At 41.2% G+C, this 18219-nt stretch overlaps 2 protein-coding genes across 2 annotated transcripts; both read left to right on the top strand.

Annotated features, from left to right (window-relative positions):
- Window positions 1-822: 822 nt before the first annotated feature.
- Window positions 823-2031, top strand: LOC145391854 (uncharacterized). Its single transcript, XM_080266342.1, has one exon. It carries the CDS (start codon window positions 823-825, stop codon window positions 2029-2031), a length of 1209 nt encoding a protein of 402 aa, XP_080122468.1.
- Window positions 2032-2067: 36 nt separating this feature from the next.
- LOC145391853 (uncharacterized) lies at window positions 2068-4296 on the top strand. The gene is made up of 2 exons (XM_080266341.1): window positions 2068-3508; window positions 3911-4296. Exons 1-2 carry the CDS (start codon window positions 2068-2070, stop codon window positions 4294-4296), a joined length of 1827 nt encoding a protein of 608 aa, XP_080122467.1.
- The last annotated feature ends 13923 nt before the right edge of the window (window positions 4297-18219 follow it).

The following is an 18219-nucleotide window of genomic DNA, read 5'->3' as shown; positions in this document are numbered from 1 at the left end:
TGTCAGGAGTTGGTTGTGAGTTGTTGGTTGAGGTATTTTTTTGTTTTCACTCTTGATAATGCAGAATCAATTGTACACTCGTGGGCTTGTATTTTGTAGGAATTCATTGTAGAACTGAAGCTAATCTTGTAGAGTGTCACCTGCTTTTGTAGAAATTCACTGTTGATTCGAAGACTAGGTCCATACTTTCGCTGCCAACCAAATGTCATAATTGACTTTGTAGTAAGTTGTGGAGAAGTTTTGTTGTTTAGTTGTCACTCTCGATTTCTTGTAGTAGGGATTAAAGACGAATACAGTGAGTTGATCTTAATTTATTATCTTCAGAGAAATCTAAGTTGAGCAGGGTATGTCTTAGAGACAATATAATAAGTAAGTCTAGTTGAGCCCCTCTTTCTTGTTCACTCTCTCCACTACCTGTCGGTTCTAATGCTAGCCTCCTTCTGAGCTCTCCTTCCTAAATTCTGGTGAAGCAGGGGTCGTGTCACGTGTGTTACACTGTGGTTGGAAAGTTCCAGAAACCTGTGTGTGAGTATGTGTGTATGTCACTAGGCTTTGTTCCCCTGCTATCTCGCTGACACACTTCCTACATCATCCCCTGACATTGCTACTTCCTATGTGTCGTCAACATTTCCTCAGTTAACTTGCAAGATCATTTCCCTTTCCCAGGCTTGCATGGAGCTGTCTATCTATCTATTTATCTATCCATCTATTATGATTTGTAATTATAATATGGAGTCCTAACAGAAACACTACAACTATTTGTGTCCGACTGCTCGTTCTGAACCCCATGAACAAACAGTAACCCGAGAACCAACTGTGACAATGGCTGTGGCTTCGAGTCATAATGCAGTGTTGTTGCCAACGATTCAGATCCCATTGGTTACTCAAACGGGCCAGCAGAGCAAGGTTAGGGCTCTATTAGATCAATGCTCACAACGTACCTTTGTTCTAAGATCAAGTTTAGCAAACTTGAAAGTTAACAAGATGAGAAAGGTACGTTTACAACTGCAAGGATTTACTGGCTCTAGGGGTAGTGATGAGTATGAGGTAGTGGAGTTGTTTTACCGCCATCGTAGAAAGGTGCGCAAGTTGAGGCCGGTGGTTGTAGACGAACTACCTAACTATAAGCCAAGGAAGGGGCTGCAACATAATGTGCGGGATCTGAAGGCTCAAGGCTACAAGTTAGCAGATCCAAGTGTCACTAGTGGGGATATAGTCGAACTGCTGACTGGGGCAGACTTCTATCACTTTGTACACGCTGGCTATATAAGAGAAGGAGGCATAATTTTGTTACCCACAATTTATGGTTATACACTGAGTGGCACTTATCGGTCGGAAGAAGAAGGTACTCAAGTAGAGCTGGTAACTGTTCTGAAACTGGCAGTAGATCCGATAATGGAGTTAGCAAATATTGGTGGCAGGAATAAGACTCCAGAAATCAAGGATCTGACAGCTCTATGGGACTTAGATCACATAGGTATTACTCCCAATGAGACCGATAAGAAGGGAGAGAAGGTATTAGGTAACTTCTATGAAACTGTGCAATATTCCAAAGAACAGGGACAATATGTTGTGGAATTACCGTGGAAAGAAAACGTTGATAAGTTTCCTGATAATTTCAAGTTAGCTTTAGGCAGATTAAGAGGTTTGCAGCGTAAATTCATAAAGGATCCCAACTATTGCAAACGGTATAGTAAAGTCATCCAGGATCAATTAGAAAGAGCATTCATAGAAAAGGTGGAGGACAAGATTCTGGTAGGACATCCTGTACACTATCTAGCTCATCATGGTGTCACTAAAGATAGCTTAACAACACCAATTAGAGTAGTGGTTGATTGTTCAGCTAGAGAGCATGAGAGGGCATATAGTCTTATTGACTGCTTACATGCAGGCCCATCTTTGGTTAATGACCTCACGCAGATGGTGTTGCGCTTTCGGTGTCATCGTTTTGCCTGGGTGAGTGACATCGAGAAGGCATTTCTTATGGTGGGGTTATCTGAAAGGGATAGGGATGCCACTAGATTTTTTTGACCTGTTGAACCTGTAAATCTAAATAGCCCTTACATGATGTATAGGTTCAAGGCAGTATTGTTTGGAGCCACTTGTTCCCAATTCCTCTTGAATGCCACCATACAGAAACATTTATCAGTGGTTCAGGAGGATAAAGCCTTGATTGATAAATTAAGGAAAGGGTTGTATATTGACAATTTGCAAGGAACCAAGGATGATGAGGATGCTTTACAACAATTGTGTTGGGGTGCCCTGAGAGTATTTTCAAGTGCCAATTTGTCCTTAAGAGAGTGGGTAACAAACAGTGTGAAATTGCGGAAGCTACTCCACCTAAAGGGTTTGGCTTCTGAAGTTCAGGACAAGGTAAAAGTACTTGGCACTGTTTGGCTAACTGATATGGATATGTTACAGGTCAGGGGACACGAAAGCAGACCCACAGTATTGACGAAACGTGAGGTATTGAGCATAGCTGCAGGTGTGTTTGACCCTCTGGGAGTATTATTGCCGGTGACCATCCGTGCAAGAAAATTTGTGCAAGATCTATGGCGTATTGAATGTGGGTGGGATGTTCCAATACCGGAAGATAAGGAAGCTGAATGGCAGGGGATATATGAGGATATGATTAACAGTACCAGTATTGTATTTCCCCGCCAAGTCGCTGATAGTAATAAGGTCACGCTGCATCTATTTAGTGACGCAAGCAGCACTGCTTATGGTGTAGCAGCCTACTTAGTTAGTGAGGGAAGTAGTAGATTAGCTATGGCAAGGGCCAAAGTAGCACCCATTAAACCCCTCACTATACCAAAATTAGAACTGACTGCTGTCATGCTAGCAGCTCGTCTCGCCAAGTATATTTATGAGGCTTATGCGGGCGAGTTAAGCATAGAGAACATATACCTGTGGACGGACAGCCAGATAACCCTATACTGGTTCTATAGTAAAAAACTGTTGCCTGTATATGTTCAGAACAGAATTGACGAAATAAAGGCATTAGTCCCTGATGCTGAATTTCGTTATGTGTCTACAAAGGACAACCCCAGTGATATGGTTTCCAGAGGGAAGTCACATGCGTCCTTAATAAGTTGTTCTTTGTGGTGGGGAGGGCCCACATGGCTACCTCACCAAAAAATGTGGCCGGAAAATGGTCCATTTGAGGAAGTTGGGGACGCCACCACGGGTTGTCTCCTGGAAGAGACCCTGTCATTGCCAGTATCAGTAACCCTTCCTGCCATATTGAATTGGGACCGATATGGTTCTTATGTGAAGACAAGGCATGTGATGGCGTGGGTACTGAGATTTATCGAGACACTGAAAGATGGGAGACAAAGAACACATGAGGCAATGCCGGCTTATTTGACAGTGCCGGAAATAAGGACAGCAGAATCAGTAATGATTAAGTTAGCTCAAGTGGAAGAGTACCCTGAGGATTACCATTATTTATCCACTGGAAAGGGCACACCAAGTAATGTTGTGAAGCAGTTAGGCCTCTATATGGAAGGTGGGCTGTTGCGTTGTAAGGGTAGGTTACAGTTGTCGGACTTAAAGGAGGAAGCAAAGTACCCTATCCTAATACCTAGTAAACATAGGTTAGCAGCTCTCCTTTCCGAGTACTGCCACAAGGTGTGTAGCCATAGTGGAGTAAGTTATGTTGTAAGTTACATCAGACAAAGATTTTGGATTCCTAGAGTCAGACAAGTTGTAAAGGTTTTAAGGAAATGTATAACTTCTAAAAGGTTACAAGGTGCCCCATATAGTGCTGTATAGGCTCCGCCGTTACCCTGCTTTAGGGTTCAGGAAGTGAACCCATTTCAAGTAACAGGAGTAGACTACACTGGTGCTCTACCCATTAAAGAAAACGGTATCGTAGGAAAATTATATGTAATCTTGTTTACCTGTGCAGTTACTAGGGCTATACACATTGAGACGATGTCAAACCTCTCTTGTGAGTCCTTCATTCATGCCTTCCGTCGGTTCTGTAGCAGGAGAGGCTTCCCTGAACTCATAATTAGTGATAATGCCACTACATTTGTAAGTGGAGCCAGTGTGTTGAGGGAGTTAAAAAATGATCCAAGGTTACAGAGTGAATTGGTAAAGGTAAATTGTGAGTGGCGGTTCATACCAGCCAGGGCGCCATGGTTCGGTGCCATCTGGGAAAGAGTGATAGGTATCCTAAAGGCTGGCCTGAGAAAGGTATTGGGTCGAGCTTTAGTAACCCGTGAAGAACTGGATACTGTATTATTGGAACTTGAGGCCACAGTCAATGACCGTCCACTTGGATATACATAGGGTGACCTTGTAGAGCCATTCCCTATTAATCCTTCACTACTTATTAATGGGAGGCGTTTTAGACAGTTTCCGAAACAGGAAAGTCAGGAATGATGATCTCACAGACATCACCTGGCGGACTAATTCGGGGATAAACAGACGTCTCCTATATGTGACAAAGATTTCACGAGATCTGTGGAGGAGATGGACCACTGACTACCTAATATCTCTCAGGGAGCCACACCGTCAATTGACATACAAGAGGGGGAAGGCAGCACCACAAGTTGGGGATGTCGTGCTGATACACGACGATGGACCCTCGACTTCTCTGGCGACTAGGTCGGGTTACCAAATTGTTATATGGTCCCGATCAAGAATGTAGGGTAGTACAGCTAAGGACAAGCGCCGGTTTGACCACGAGACCAGTGGTTAAGCTGTATCCCTTAGAAATTGATATAGAAAGGGAAGAAGATGACAGCCAAACCGGCGCGGCGCTACCCAACACCTCCCTACACCGGTAAATGACCGATGTGATGCCCCGCTGAGGACATCGCGTCGGACCGCCTTAAGTTCCTCCCAACTATGGCGTACCCTGATTGGGACGGGACAATTGTAAATATTGTATATACAGTATTTTGGGCGGGGGAGTATGTCGTGGATTTCGGGTTTAAATATTCCCGCCCACGACAGCACATTTTTTGTAAATAGTTTTTTGTACTTATAATTGGGTAAAATATTATTTAACACTTGAGATAAATCTGGTCATGGAGAAAACAACGTATTTAGTTTTATTGATTCAGTATGTTAAGTTTCATTTGATTTAATTGGTGCACGAAGCTGCTCGAAGCTGATTAGTTCTCTCCTTGTCACCAGACTAGATAGTTCTCTCCTTGCCACCAGCTGGTGCAGGCGTGCCTTAAGCATTCTCCAAGAATTATCCATCTCTCTCTGCATTTATTACCGTCAACACCACAGCTAAGTACTCAGGATATTTTTTAGGCCTAGCATATTTATACCGAGTACTGGTCAAAACGCCATATTCACATACCGTTTATTATAATGGTGAGTTGTTTTGCTTTGTTAGTTTACAATTAAAACCCCCTACAGTGATAATAACTAACAACATATTTTAAAATCTGGTTTGGGCAAGCATCGTATTCCTAGGTTAGAAATGATAACTGCAGATCTTACCTGAATCATCTGACTGTACAAAAGGTGGCTGTGTAGTGTGTGATGAAGCACCTGGAAGCATATACCTTACAATATAATTTCAATACTTTACATCAGAATGAAGGCAAAGATTTTTATACAGTAAATAATATAGTTCTAAAATTATAACAGTCAGATAGTATCCTCACATACGTATTACTGTACATACTGCTTATATTTTGGTCTGGTCAAGCATCCTGCTTCAGTTTGGAGGATGTCTATCCGGTCACATAATTTCTGGATGAAAAATGATGACTGCAGACCTTGTAGCTTCTGTGCAACATCTCTGGACTCACATTCATAACATGAGGCACACACACAGCACTCTGCCACATAATACACCTGCAAAAAACAATTACTGCAATCGGGAACTCTTGCAAAGAGAAGTTTACAAATACGAACTAATGGTATCACACATTCACAGCTACAGGGTAGGCCTACTCTAGACTGTCACTCCGGGTTAATGGTCAATAAGCATAAGTTAAGGGAAAATTTCAGTACTTACCGATCTTTTTCTCTGGGGAATCGATGATACACATATTGCGGGTGGGTGTGCTTGGATCTACCGCACACGACACAGCGATGAGAACGTCCGACCATATTCCCTTGCTTTTCTAATCAGGACCACAGGCCACATGAGAAAAAGCCACTTCGGCCTACACCATTTATTGAAAAATATACTTTAGTCCCTTTATATTGGTAGATTTATTGCTGTTTAACCTGAATAAATCTTGTATATATATATATATATATATATATATATATATATATATATATATATATATATATAGAATGTTAACAACCGAGGATCCAGTAGGGAACCTGATGGCATATATAAAACTGAAGACCAGGACAAGGAGACGATGGACTGGGGCCATGTTCACAATTTATTTCAGTGACGTTTCGAGGAAATCCAACCTCATAATCAGACAAACTAAAATACGTACCATGAATTACAAAATGAAGTATCACCTAACCTCATTCACAAATTAATAAAAACCAATAAAATATATACAAATTAAATTAAAAAATTTAAAAAAAAAGAAAAAAGAAATCATTCACAAAAATTACTAAAAATCTAACCTAAACACGTCCACACCGTGGCAACTACACAAAGCAACTAATCAGTAGAGGAAAGTCTGTGGAAAAGTAAACTTGGTTGAGCTGTATGAGACTGCTGAATCGAATCCGTGAATCAGTAGGTAAATAATTTAATGGAAGACTCATAGGTATTCAGTGAAGGCTTTAAGTCATGTATAAACAATGATTCCGCTATTCTAAGACTAGTTTTATCATTATTTGTCATTAAAATCTCAAAATCATCCAGATCAAATGCATGACCCGAAACAAATGAATGTTCCCTAATTTCCGAGAAGGGAGGGTTTGAGAGTGGTAAAGTGGTTCTATATGACAGGCCTTTGTTTTCGAACATCCTAATTTTCAGGTTTCGAATAGAACTCCCAATATATCCTGCATTACAGTAGGAACAATTAAACTTGTACACAATGTTAGAGCATAAAGCTTTGGGGATTCTATCCTTATACCTAAAAAAGGATCCAATAGTATATGAATTTTTAAAGATGAACCTAAATGAGACCTGTGGATAAACTGTATTAAGCAGTTTATTTAATTCCTTTCTGATGTGAAAACTGCTGTGCCCATAATAAGGGAAGCTAATATGAAGTACTTGTTTGGGAACTAAAGAGACAGGTTTTGTGCAACTAAATAATTTATCCAGGAACTTGTGTAAGGTACTTTCAAAAAGATGCAAAGGATATCCATTATTCAAGAAATATGTTCTAAGCCTAGTAATTTCTAAATGGAACAAATTCCAATCCGAGGAAAGGTTATAACACCGGAATAACAAAGTCTTAATGGAGTTGAATTTAAAGCCCCTGGGTACAAAAGACAAAAAATTAAGACCAAGTCCTGTAAAGGTACTCTTCCTATAAACAGAGGTACTGAAAATGGAGTCATTTCTATGAACTAAAACATCAAGGAAAGGAAGCCTTCTATTTTCCTCTGTTTCTACAGTGCATTCAATAATAGGGTGCTTATGATTAATGTAATTCAAAAAATCATTTACATGATCAGACTGCCTAAATAACAAAAACAGTCGTCAACATATCTACGGTATAGCAATGGTTTAAAATGAGCAGGGCAATCTTTAAGCCAGGACACCTCATGGCAATGTGGCCTGTACCCCCCTGCGTCAATACCACCACATTCTGCGGGGGGTGCGTCGGCCACTTGCCGTTCGCCTCCACTTACTGACTCAGGAGCTTGGTGTGGACCCCAGTGACTGTGATAAGTTGGTGTTAAAAAATATAGCGCCTCGGGAGCCACCCGGCTTTACTGTTGATGTTACATGGCTCCCAGCACCAAAGGCCAAGGCGCCGAAGGCGGAGGTCCACCACTTGTTTCGTAACATCATAATTCGTCACTTGGGGTCCCATCACTTGTACACAGACGACTCCAAGTCGAGTGAATGTGTGGGTGCAAGTGTGTGGTCGACTGAATGTGCCCTCAGGTATCGGTTGCCGACTCATACATCTGTGTTTACCTCCGTACTTTTTGCTATTGACAAAGCCATAGACTATGCTCTCAATTCTAGGCATGACTCATTTGTCATATTTTCAGACTCTAAATCAGCCCTTCAGGCAATTGCATCTTGTACTACGGACTCTCACGAGATCTAGGGTCGCATCGTTAATATGTTGCATTCATGCAACAAGTCATTCGCACTGATCTGGGTGCCTGGTCAGTGTTGTATCTATGGCAATGAGCAGGCTGACTTACTTGCAAAGTCCGCTGTAGAGCTCGAGGAGACTTGGGACGTTCCTCGTGATCTACTGTCGAGTCTCTCTCTCGGAAAGAAATCAATAAATTTTCTGTGGCAATGTCAGTGGACCAGACCAAATATTCCAACTTGTCAGCCTTACCTGGGCGACTGGGACACCGCCAACCGCCCCAGTCGCCTGGAAGAAAAAGTTTTGGCGAGAATACGGCTCAATGTATCGTTTTAACTCGCATGAAACCTTATATGGAAAGACGATTCCCACCTCACTGTGACATCTGTAATGCGGTGTTATCTATCAGTCATATCATCCTGCGCTGTTGGCGATTTATTCGTGAACGTGCTTCACTTATAAATTACTTTGGTGTAGTAGACGTCCCCTTCACCCTTTCCACCATCCTGGGTGATGGGGACATTGTTATGACTGATAAATTGATGGCTTTCTTGAGAGAGACCGGAGTGATCAGAGTGATGTGACTTTTTTACTATATGGTTATGGTTTTTATCACCTGTAAATATTTATATATTGTACTATTAATTAGGGTTGACAGTTGACGTATTTGAAATAGTTCCTTCTCTCACTGATCTATTTCTAATATTGATGTCCCCTACATTAAACCCCGTTCCTCGACTGACAGTCACCAGCTGATGAGTGCAAGTGTGCAATATAGAAAGGTATTGGGCACTTGCAGTCGATGGTGGTCTGGTGGGCGAGGTTCTTCATTTTTTGTACAAATTATGTAAATAAATTATATCATCTTGCTTTAGTTATTCTAATTAGGGACGACAGCTGACGTATATGGAAATGTTCCTGACTCGTCTGGTTCCCTTTCATATATTGATGTCCCCTATATTAGGTTGTGCCTCGAATGACAGTCACCAGGTGGTGAGTGCAGGTATGTCATGTAGAAAGGCATTACATATCTGCAGTGATGGTGTTCTTTTGGTCGAGGCTTTTTTACCATTAGTGTAGGTCTAGTTATTTGTCTCTTAGGATTTAGTATAGGTTAGTGATTTGTCTGTTAGGTGGTTAGTTTTAGGGTCTTTAGATTAGGTATTTTTGTTTATAAGTAATATAAGGTTTAGAAATATAAAATTAAAAATATATATATATATATATATATATATATATATATATATATATATATATATATATGTATATATATGTATATACGTGTGCATGAAAGTGTGTATGTTCATATGCATGGATGTGTGTATGTATGTATGTATGTATATATATATATGTTTGTATATCCCTCCTCAGGTAATGTAGGGTCTGTGGGACCCCACGCTATTTTTCATAGTGTTTTCCATATATTACTATAAGGTCTTGGGATCTGGTTTTCCCTCTACCTTCCTGACTAGTAGACTAGTTTAGGGAGGTGATGTGGTCAGTTCGGGATCTGGCTCTGTTTTCGCGATAAAGAGCCTTTGGGGTCCAGTGGACCCCACTTTACCTAACCTGTGATTATTTTCCCATATATATATATATATCTTCCATACATTTTTTTTTTTTTTATGACGTGCTTCTCTTACTGCTTACAGAAACATTGGCCATTACTGTACGGCATGCAATGATAGAACACTGGTGGAACATATCAGTGTTGGTATGGCAGCCACTAATTTCAGATGGAATAAAATTTGTCAGTTTTTTCATTTACTTTTCCATAAAATATTTTGTCACTTACTGTATATTTCCATACATTTTGCACTAAATTGAAGGAAAAGGCCTACAGAAGCTGTGTAAAAGCGATTGTTTCAATAAAGTTGTTGTAAGTATTTTTGACGATTTTTTAAAGATTGGGGTCTGACAGACCCCACATTACCTAAGTAAGGATAAAATTATAGGTTTACCTGAGAAGGGATATATATGTATATATGTGTCAATGTATATACATGTATATATTTTGTCTTAATGACCAGGGCCTCCGGCCTCAATGGTCGATAGGCAAAAAAAAAAAAGAAAAAAAAAGTTTAGAGCAGGACATATCTACTTCTCTAGCGCAGTATGGGTTAATATTATCAGCCATAGGGATGTTACCAGCCACATCTATCACAGTGTCAAATGTTGGGCTAAATGTGGGCAACTAAGCTTCAGGTGTATTTGTCTTTTCAGTGAATGGTTCACAGATGAGAGATGGTGGACATTAGATAGATGGATATATATATATATATATATATATATATATATATAATATATGGCGCTTAACCCGCCCCATCCCGACGTTTTCTGGGCAGTGGTACGCCCTTGTCCCGACATTTTTGGACCTTTTTTTTTTATTGCTCAAACATCCGCTTTTGGTGAGAAACATCGAAAATTCATAGAGAAATCGCTCACCTGAGGTTTAAAATACTCGATCTAGGTACGAGTACCTCCTTACCTGACTGGGTTTTCTAACGGGCTGGCACCAAAGAAAACGAGTTCTATGGGAGGGTAACTATTTTATCCACTCATAAACAGTATTTATTTATTTACTTGGTACGAATTTATATGTAGTACAAGAGTATATTGGTTTTTGAACAGTAATATAGGCATTATAAGCATTGTTTCACTCACTAACTCATCACCATTCATGACCTTTTTTTCCCCCATTACCTGATCATCATTTCTGACTGTTTCTTCCTCTAATGCTATGTAAACTTTGTCCTCCACATTGTCATCGATTGGGGAATCACTCTGGCCCTGAATGTCTTTATTGGCCAGGTCACTGGTAACAGGTGAATTGCCGAGACAATGGCGTGCAGGGGGGGGAGAGGTTATGCGGTGTAAGGCATTGTCCCTGCTTGGCATCTTGTAGAGGAATAGAGGAAGGTGTCCCGTGTATACGTGCCAAAAATCACTCGCGAAATCACTCGTGAAAATTGAAAATTGTGCAAATTAGGGACCTTGCAATGTTGCCGCGTTAATTCACGTCTCCGGGATATGAGTGCATATCATGTGAGGACGTGAATTCACGTCTCCGGGACGCGGCGGGTTAACTTCCAGCAGTCATAATGTATAACAAATATTAATGGACGTATTTTTCAGTGATCTCCAAGAACCCCATTAATTTTCGGCTCATTTCATTTTTCCACCAGATTTTTTGGATTTTCATTCGTGACTCAGAGTTGTCTTCATGGCAGGTATTCCTTGACGATATAGTTTACATATTACAATTTAACATTGTCTTGTATGTATTTCTATTGTTAAATACTTAGTTTTCATCAACAACGTACGAGGTGGCTTTTAGGTGCAGTGTGCATCTCCAAACCCACTTAGACTACGACCAAGAGCCCTGAGAGAGTAAATTGGCCTCACACTGCTCTCTCTCTCTCTCTCTCTCTCTCTCTCTCTCTCTCTCTCTCTCTCTCTCTCTCATATCAGCATTTGCCTTATTACTTCTTTATGCTCTTCACTGCACCGGAATTCGTCTGTTCCCTCTTTCTATCCTCGCCTTCTTGCCCTGTCTTCACCTCTCAAACCTCTCTCCTTTCTTCTTCTCCCAGCATTTCCCTTACTTCTCTCTCTCCTTTAATTCTCTCCACCCGTTTCATCCTCCCTGTCTCATACATTTCTCTTCCACCCTTTTCTTTAAATTCTTTTCCCTTTCTATAATTCTCCATCTTGTCATATTTACCTTGGCTACGCTGCATCTCCCTGTTACTTCACTCTCTCTCTCTCTCTCTCTCTCTCGTCCGAATTTGCCTTATTACTTCTGTATGCTCTTAAAACTCTGTAGGTCTCACTCTTAATCTTCATATTTACATACATTGTTTGCAACTCCCTGTTACACCTCCTTCCTCCCTCCCTTCCTCCTTCTATTTTTACACTTCTACAAAGCCACAAATTCATTTTCCATTATATTTTCGATCACTTCCCTGTGCGTATTCTGCTAGATAGTTTCTCTGTCCTTCCTGCAAAAACAAATGCATATCCAATTATGCTTATATTTATTTCAGCAGGAAGAACCTGACGTGGAAAAATTATGCTCTCCATTCTTCTTCTTTCTTAATAATAATGATAATAATAATAATAATAATAATATAATGGTAATAATAATAAAATTAACAATAAACTAACGATGTTTCCTCTGGTAAATATTTTCTTTTTTCTCAGAAGGAACACTCGACAAAAGACGACTACACTTCTTTTTCCTCGTATTTCCTTGAGAAACTATATAGATAGCCTAATGACTTTAAGTTTGAAATTTTAGTAGTTGACGTAGGGATATTGGAAAAAATACAAAATACTTACATACTTCTAACAATAATGTAACTGAGTTGTTGGAAGTAACACAGTTTTTCAGCCATTCTTTTACATTTAAAACTGTCTCCGTGAACTCCTGCCATCCAGGATGGCTTCACAAAAAAGACACACATTTACAATAAAACATTCATAGTCAGCCGAATACATGTTGCTGTTTTAATTTATAACTGGGTTATCAATGATAATATCCACATGATTGATAATACCCAAGGCATTGGAGGCTTCAGACCGCTTCCTTCCTATTCATTCTGCACACTTACCTTCAATATCATCTTATGTGTTATTCATACAAACTTTGTCCACGATTAAAGGGCAAAAACAACATATAAGCGGGTGTTAAAATGCAATTTGCAGCACAGTCTAATATACAGTCGTCTCACGCCCAGGAGGATGACGTCACAAGGTCTCACAGAGAGAAAACGAGAGGTGAAGTGTGAAAGGTTATCCTGTTCATTCACCTCTGCTGGCTGGAGCCAAGAAACGTTTGAATTAAAGCTGCTCATTGGTTAATGCAACACTGAGGAGCATGGTAAATCTACAGCTCTTCTTATTTTAACATATTTATTTATCTTTGTAAACTGCTTGCAATATAAGCAGCCAGTTTAAACATGGTGTAATTTCCTAAGCTAAAGAGGTCAAAGTTTTATAAGCAGCCAGTTTAAACATGGTGTAATTTCCTAAGCTAAAGAGGTCAAAGTTATCTTTAAAAGTTTACCGTTATGAATGAAAATTAAAAGTTGATTATAAAGCTTTATAAAACAATGAATGGCATTTGAAATAAATGGAGGCATATATTATAGAGCAACTTGCGGACGTAGGTGTACATCTTGGTTGGATAATTTACTCAAACATATCTCATCGTTTTATAAAACTTTATAATAAACTTGTTGAGCTAATGTTGACTTCTTTAGCTTCGGAAATTATTCCATAAATTAAACTGGCATGTTCTCACATGCCACATGCTTGAGCTTCCCGTATGAGTGTGAACAGACTGAGGGGAGACAAACCTAAAACCTACCGCTTCCCCGAGCCAACTGATGGCAGCGGCTGCAGTGCACTGCCTGCAGGACCCTGCGACGTTAGATGCGGGATACTCAAAAATTTGAACCAAGAGTGAGACGACTGTATATTAAACTGATTTGCAGCTAAATCGCTAGGGATGATGTGGTACTAAGTTTATATTGCCTTCGATATTATCAGCCATACCAGTTTTAACAATCACAGTGCATATATATACGAGTGTGTGTGTGTGTGTGTGTGTATGTATATATATATAATATGAAATTTAAGAGAAACATAGGATGATATATGGATAACTGTCGTACAGTGTGTGTGTGTGTGTGTGTGTGTGTGTGTGTGTGTGTGTGTGTGTGTGTGTGTATGTCATGAACTTTGTGGTAGGTGGGGGAGTTTACCATCCACCCACTCGATGTAGTACTGCTCTCGGGTGTCTGCCCTTTCCTCTGCTCCTCCTTTCCTTCCTTTCTCTTCTGTCTTTCTCTCCTCGTCCAGCCTGCGTGACTTCACACTCCCTTTCGTCGTTCTTTCCTTCATTCTTTCTTGTTCTTTCTGTCTATGGGTGACTCTACACTGAGTGGCAAACCAAATGGTTTCCTGCACACCAGGAAACCATTTACTACGCTGGATGGTAACCATATAACAAAATTATGGCGCTGGTAATTGTTTACGTCAATAATGATCGTCAGTATCATCGTTCACTTATGAATCTCTAATTGCTGCTGACGCCCATTGGCATGTACGGCTAGTTTATGATAACATCACCAAACAGTAAACCACGTGTAAATGGCCACTGAATGCGAACAGTTATTATATGTATACATAATAATTGCGTCAACAACGAGTGTGATATATTGTTATATGGCAATGATCTAATCAAATTTAATTTCTCTTTGGTAGGTATTACTGGTAAATGGGATAATATGAACCAGAGAGAGAGACAGAGAGAGAGAGAGGGATCCTCGTAACGAAAGGATTAATTACGGTACTTCACTCACATGATGTAGTTATTTCTGTTCATATTTCCACACGATTACTGTTCAGCTTAGGATACTTCTCTAACAGCAGAGTTAAGAACGGGTCAATGAAGGCTGTATCTAACCCCTCCAGTTCCAAAACTCTCCCCAAAGCTGAATAAAATCGTCTGGAGGCAGCAAGGATAAAATAATAAGCAAGTCTTCGGAATGAAGGGGTTAACAACCGTCCAAGAGCTTAACCCTTTCAGACCAGTGAGGTTGAGTTTAGTTCTTACTTCCAAACACCAGACGATTTAATTCAGATGAAAACAGACATCACTTTTTACTGTAATTTGGCCTAAAATTACCTCCTCTCCATTCTGAATACTGAAATGAAACAAGAGAGTAACCCTAAATAACCATCCTGGTCATGAAGCAGTGCAGTGCAGTGGAAAGGATGTAGAACCAAAACATTGTCTTATTCTGACACTCAGTTACGTGAAATGAACCGCAGAGGAACAAAATATTTGCGCAAAATTAGTGTAACAAGACTGACTAGTGAAGGGGTTAATGAAGGCTCTGTCCAGCCCTCCTCCCAATTGTCAGTTTCTCCGAGGCTAAGATAAACTAAGAGATGGCAAAAATAAAAATGAACTAGAGCCCCCCCTCCGAGGGGAGAATCACAGTAGCCGCAAGTCGATACATATCTAGCGCGGCTCAAAATATGAACTAGACCATGACCTATCTATCTATCTATCTATCTTTTGCCAGACGCCTCAATCCCGTTTGGGGTGGCCACAAACAAATTGGCTCCAAGTCGCCCTGTCCCCCGCCATTTCACTGCCCTGCTTCCAACTCACACCACCCTCTCTCATATACCTCTCCACTCCATCCCTCCATCTCATCCTCGGTCTCCCCCTCCCTCTTCCCCCCTCCACCTCACTCACATACACTCTCTTCGTCAGTCTTTCACCCTCCATCCTCTCCACATGGCCAAACCACCTCAGTGTGTTCCTCATAACGCTTCCTATCACATCCACATCAACACCACAACGCTTCTTTATATACTCATTCGTGAACCTGTCTCTCCATGTGACTCCACATGCTCCTCTTAAATAACTCATTTCCACTGCTCTCACTCTTGACTTGTGTCCTCCCAACAACGTCCAAGGTTCACTTCCGTACTTTAGAGTTGGTATCACAATACTGTCATGTAGTAACTTTTTCACTTCCATGCTCACTTCCCTGTTTCTTATCACTGCTTTCAAAGAACCAGCAACCTTTCTTCCCTGCTGTACCCTTTCAAGCACTTCACCCTCCAAACCCCCATCCTTAATCATCACACTACCCAAGTACTTAAACGTACTCACATTTTCCAATTCCTCACCATCCAACCTCGCTGTACATTCACTGACTTCACCTCTCTCAAAGACCATCACTTTACTCTTCCCTACATTCACCTTTAGATTCCGTTTCTTACACACTCTCTCAAACTCATCCACCAAGCCTTGCAGCTCCCCTTCGTCTTCACTCAACAACACAGTATCATCTGCAAACAACAGTACAGGGAGTTTCCAAACACTATCCTCTCTCACCAGGGCCACTTCAACATCCGCTACCCTACCTTGTACCTCTTTTATTACCCCGTCCATGTACAGATTGAACAGCTATGGAGACATGACACATCCCTGTTTCAAACCAACTTTCAAAGAGAAAAATTCACTTAGTTCACCATCCACACGCACTGCAGCCTTCGCACCATCGTACATACTCTTCAAAGCATTCAACAACTTCCCATCTACTCCATATATTCTTAACACTTTCCACAATCCTTGTCTATCCACCCTGTCATATGCTTTCTCCAAATCCATGAAAGCCGCATACAACCTCTTTCCCTTCTCTAGAAACTTTTCCACTAAATATCTGAGAATGAATATCTGATCTACACAACCTCTTCCCTTCCTAAAGCCTCCCTGTTCTTCTCCAACTAATTTCTCTGTTCTTTCTCTAACTCTGTCAGTAAGTATCCTACCATACACTTTTCCTATTATACTAAGAAGACAAATGCCCCTATGATTACCACACACTTCTTTTTCCCCTTTTCCTTTGTACAAGGGAATAATTATACCTGACTTCCAATCCTCCGGGACTCTACCTTCCTCCCAGGCCAATCTGCACATCTTCCACATCCATTCTACTACTATCTCTCCCCCATGCTTCAGCATTTCACCACACACTCCATCAATTCCTGGGGATTTCCCCGATTTAACTTTCTTCATTGCTTCCACAACTTCTATCCTACTGATTTCTTCCTGTCTTCTCACCTCCCTCCTCCTCCCAGCCATTCCCCAGCCACTTATACTCGCATTACTTCCATCCTCTACATTCAACAATTCCTTAAAGTGTTCTCTCCATCTGCTCACTTTTTCTCCCTTCTCCACTAGTAATCTACCATTTTTATCTTTCACTCCCCTGCTAACTTCACTTCCACCCTGCCTTACTCTTTTCACCTCTCTCCAGAACATTTTCTTACAGTCCCTCCACTTTACACTCACATTCCTTCCAAATTCCTCATCCACTCTCTTCTTACTCTCTCTTACTAATCTTTTCACCTCTCTCTTTCTTTCTACATATAACTCTCTCTTCTGCCTCTCAACTTCTTCCACACCCCTATTTCTCATCCATTCATTGTATGCTTTCTTCTTTTGTGCCACAGTTTCACCTCTTCAGTCCACCACGCTGTTCCTTGCACCCCGCTCCGTCTTCTCTTCCTTCCACACACCACATCACATGGTGCACATATTTCTTCTGTAAATATCCTACACACACCTTCCACGTCTCCCATCTGCTCCAATTCATATTTGCCCAATCGTTCCTCCACTTCTCTCTTATACTCTGCCTTTTTCTCATCCTCTTGTAACCTTTCCACTCTCCTTGCAACTACTCCTTCCTCTCGTCTTTCCCTTCTTCTATTCCTCCATCTTATTTGAATTCTAATTCTGGCCACCACCAAGTAGTGGTCAGAAAGTCCACTCCCCCAACCTCTATAAACTCTTGCATCCTTTACACATCTTCGCATCCTTTCATCCACACACACATAATCAATCATTGCCTTCCTTTCATTCAGTTCACCACCCACCCTTCTCATCACTCGCCATGTATACCTGTGGATCATTTTATGCCTGAAGAGGGTATTGGCTATCACCAACCCCCTCCATGACCTACTGTCACCAATTTCGAACTCGTAGGAGATTTTCATCCCTACAACACACCTGTAAAATTTTGTGGTGATATCTTGAGCGGATGCGAAATTATCGTCGTAAAAGTCACACAGATCTTTATCTACTTTCACGAACTTGGAACTCTTTGATTTTCATCCCCCTTACACACATGTAAAACTTCGTAATGATGGGCTCTGGCTGCAGTGAGCGTATCCCCAGGCTCAATATGGGGCCGCTCCAGATCCTCTCCAGCTGCAACTCCTCTGGGGAGCAAGCTCTGTGCCCTGGAGTGTGGGGAGAGTGAGAGTGATGTCCCATGTGGCCTCTGGAGGAGTGAGGCGAGCAAGGGGCGTTACCCTTGAGGGGCATCGCAGGGGTAGCAGACGAGTGAAGGACAGTGGCCGTTCACTCCCTGACGGGCACAGTGGGTGCCACCGCTGTTCTGCGAGACCCTGAGACTGCAGGTGAGAGGAGGACAGTGGCCGTCCTCTCCCTGGC

Source organism: Coenobita brevimanus, chromosome 20, assembly GCF_032717465.1.
Source record: "Coenobita brevimanus isolate Jiangsu-jjx chromosome 20, ASM3271746v2, whole genome shotgun sequence".
Classification (NCBI taxonomy): Eukaryota; Metazoa; Arthropoda; class Malacostraca; order Decapoda; family Coenobitidae; genus Coenobita; species Coenobita brevimanus.
Note: the sequence above shows the minus strand (reverse complement) of the source record. Positions and strands in the feature narration are given on the sequence as shown.

What these genes read in the sequence shown, in the direction of transcription:
- LOC145391854 (XM_080266342.1), top strand. Translation starts at nt 823, where the DNA reads ATGGCTGTGGCTTCGAGTCATAATGCAGTGTTGTTGCCAACGATTCAG.
- LOC145391853 (XM_080266341.1), top strand. Translation starts at nt 2,068, where the DNA reads ATGTATAGGTTCAAGGCAGTATTGTTTGGAGCCACTTGTTCCCAATTC. An exon ending in GTTAGGCCTCTATATGGAAG is followed by an intron (nt 3,509 to 3,910) that starts GTGGGCTGTTGC and finishes TTACCTGTGCAG; the next exon opens with TTACTAGGGCTATACACATT.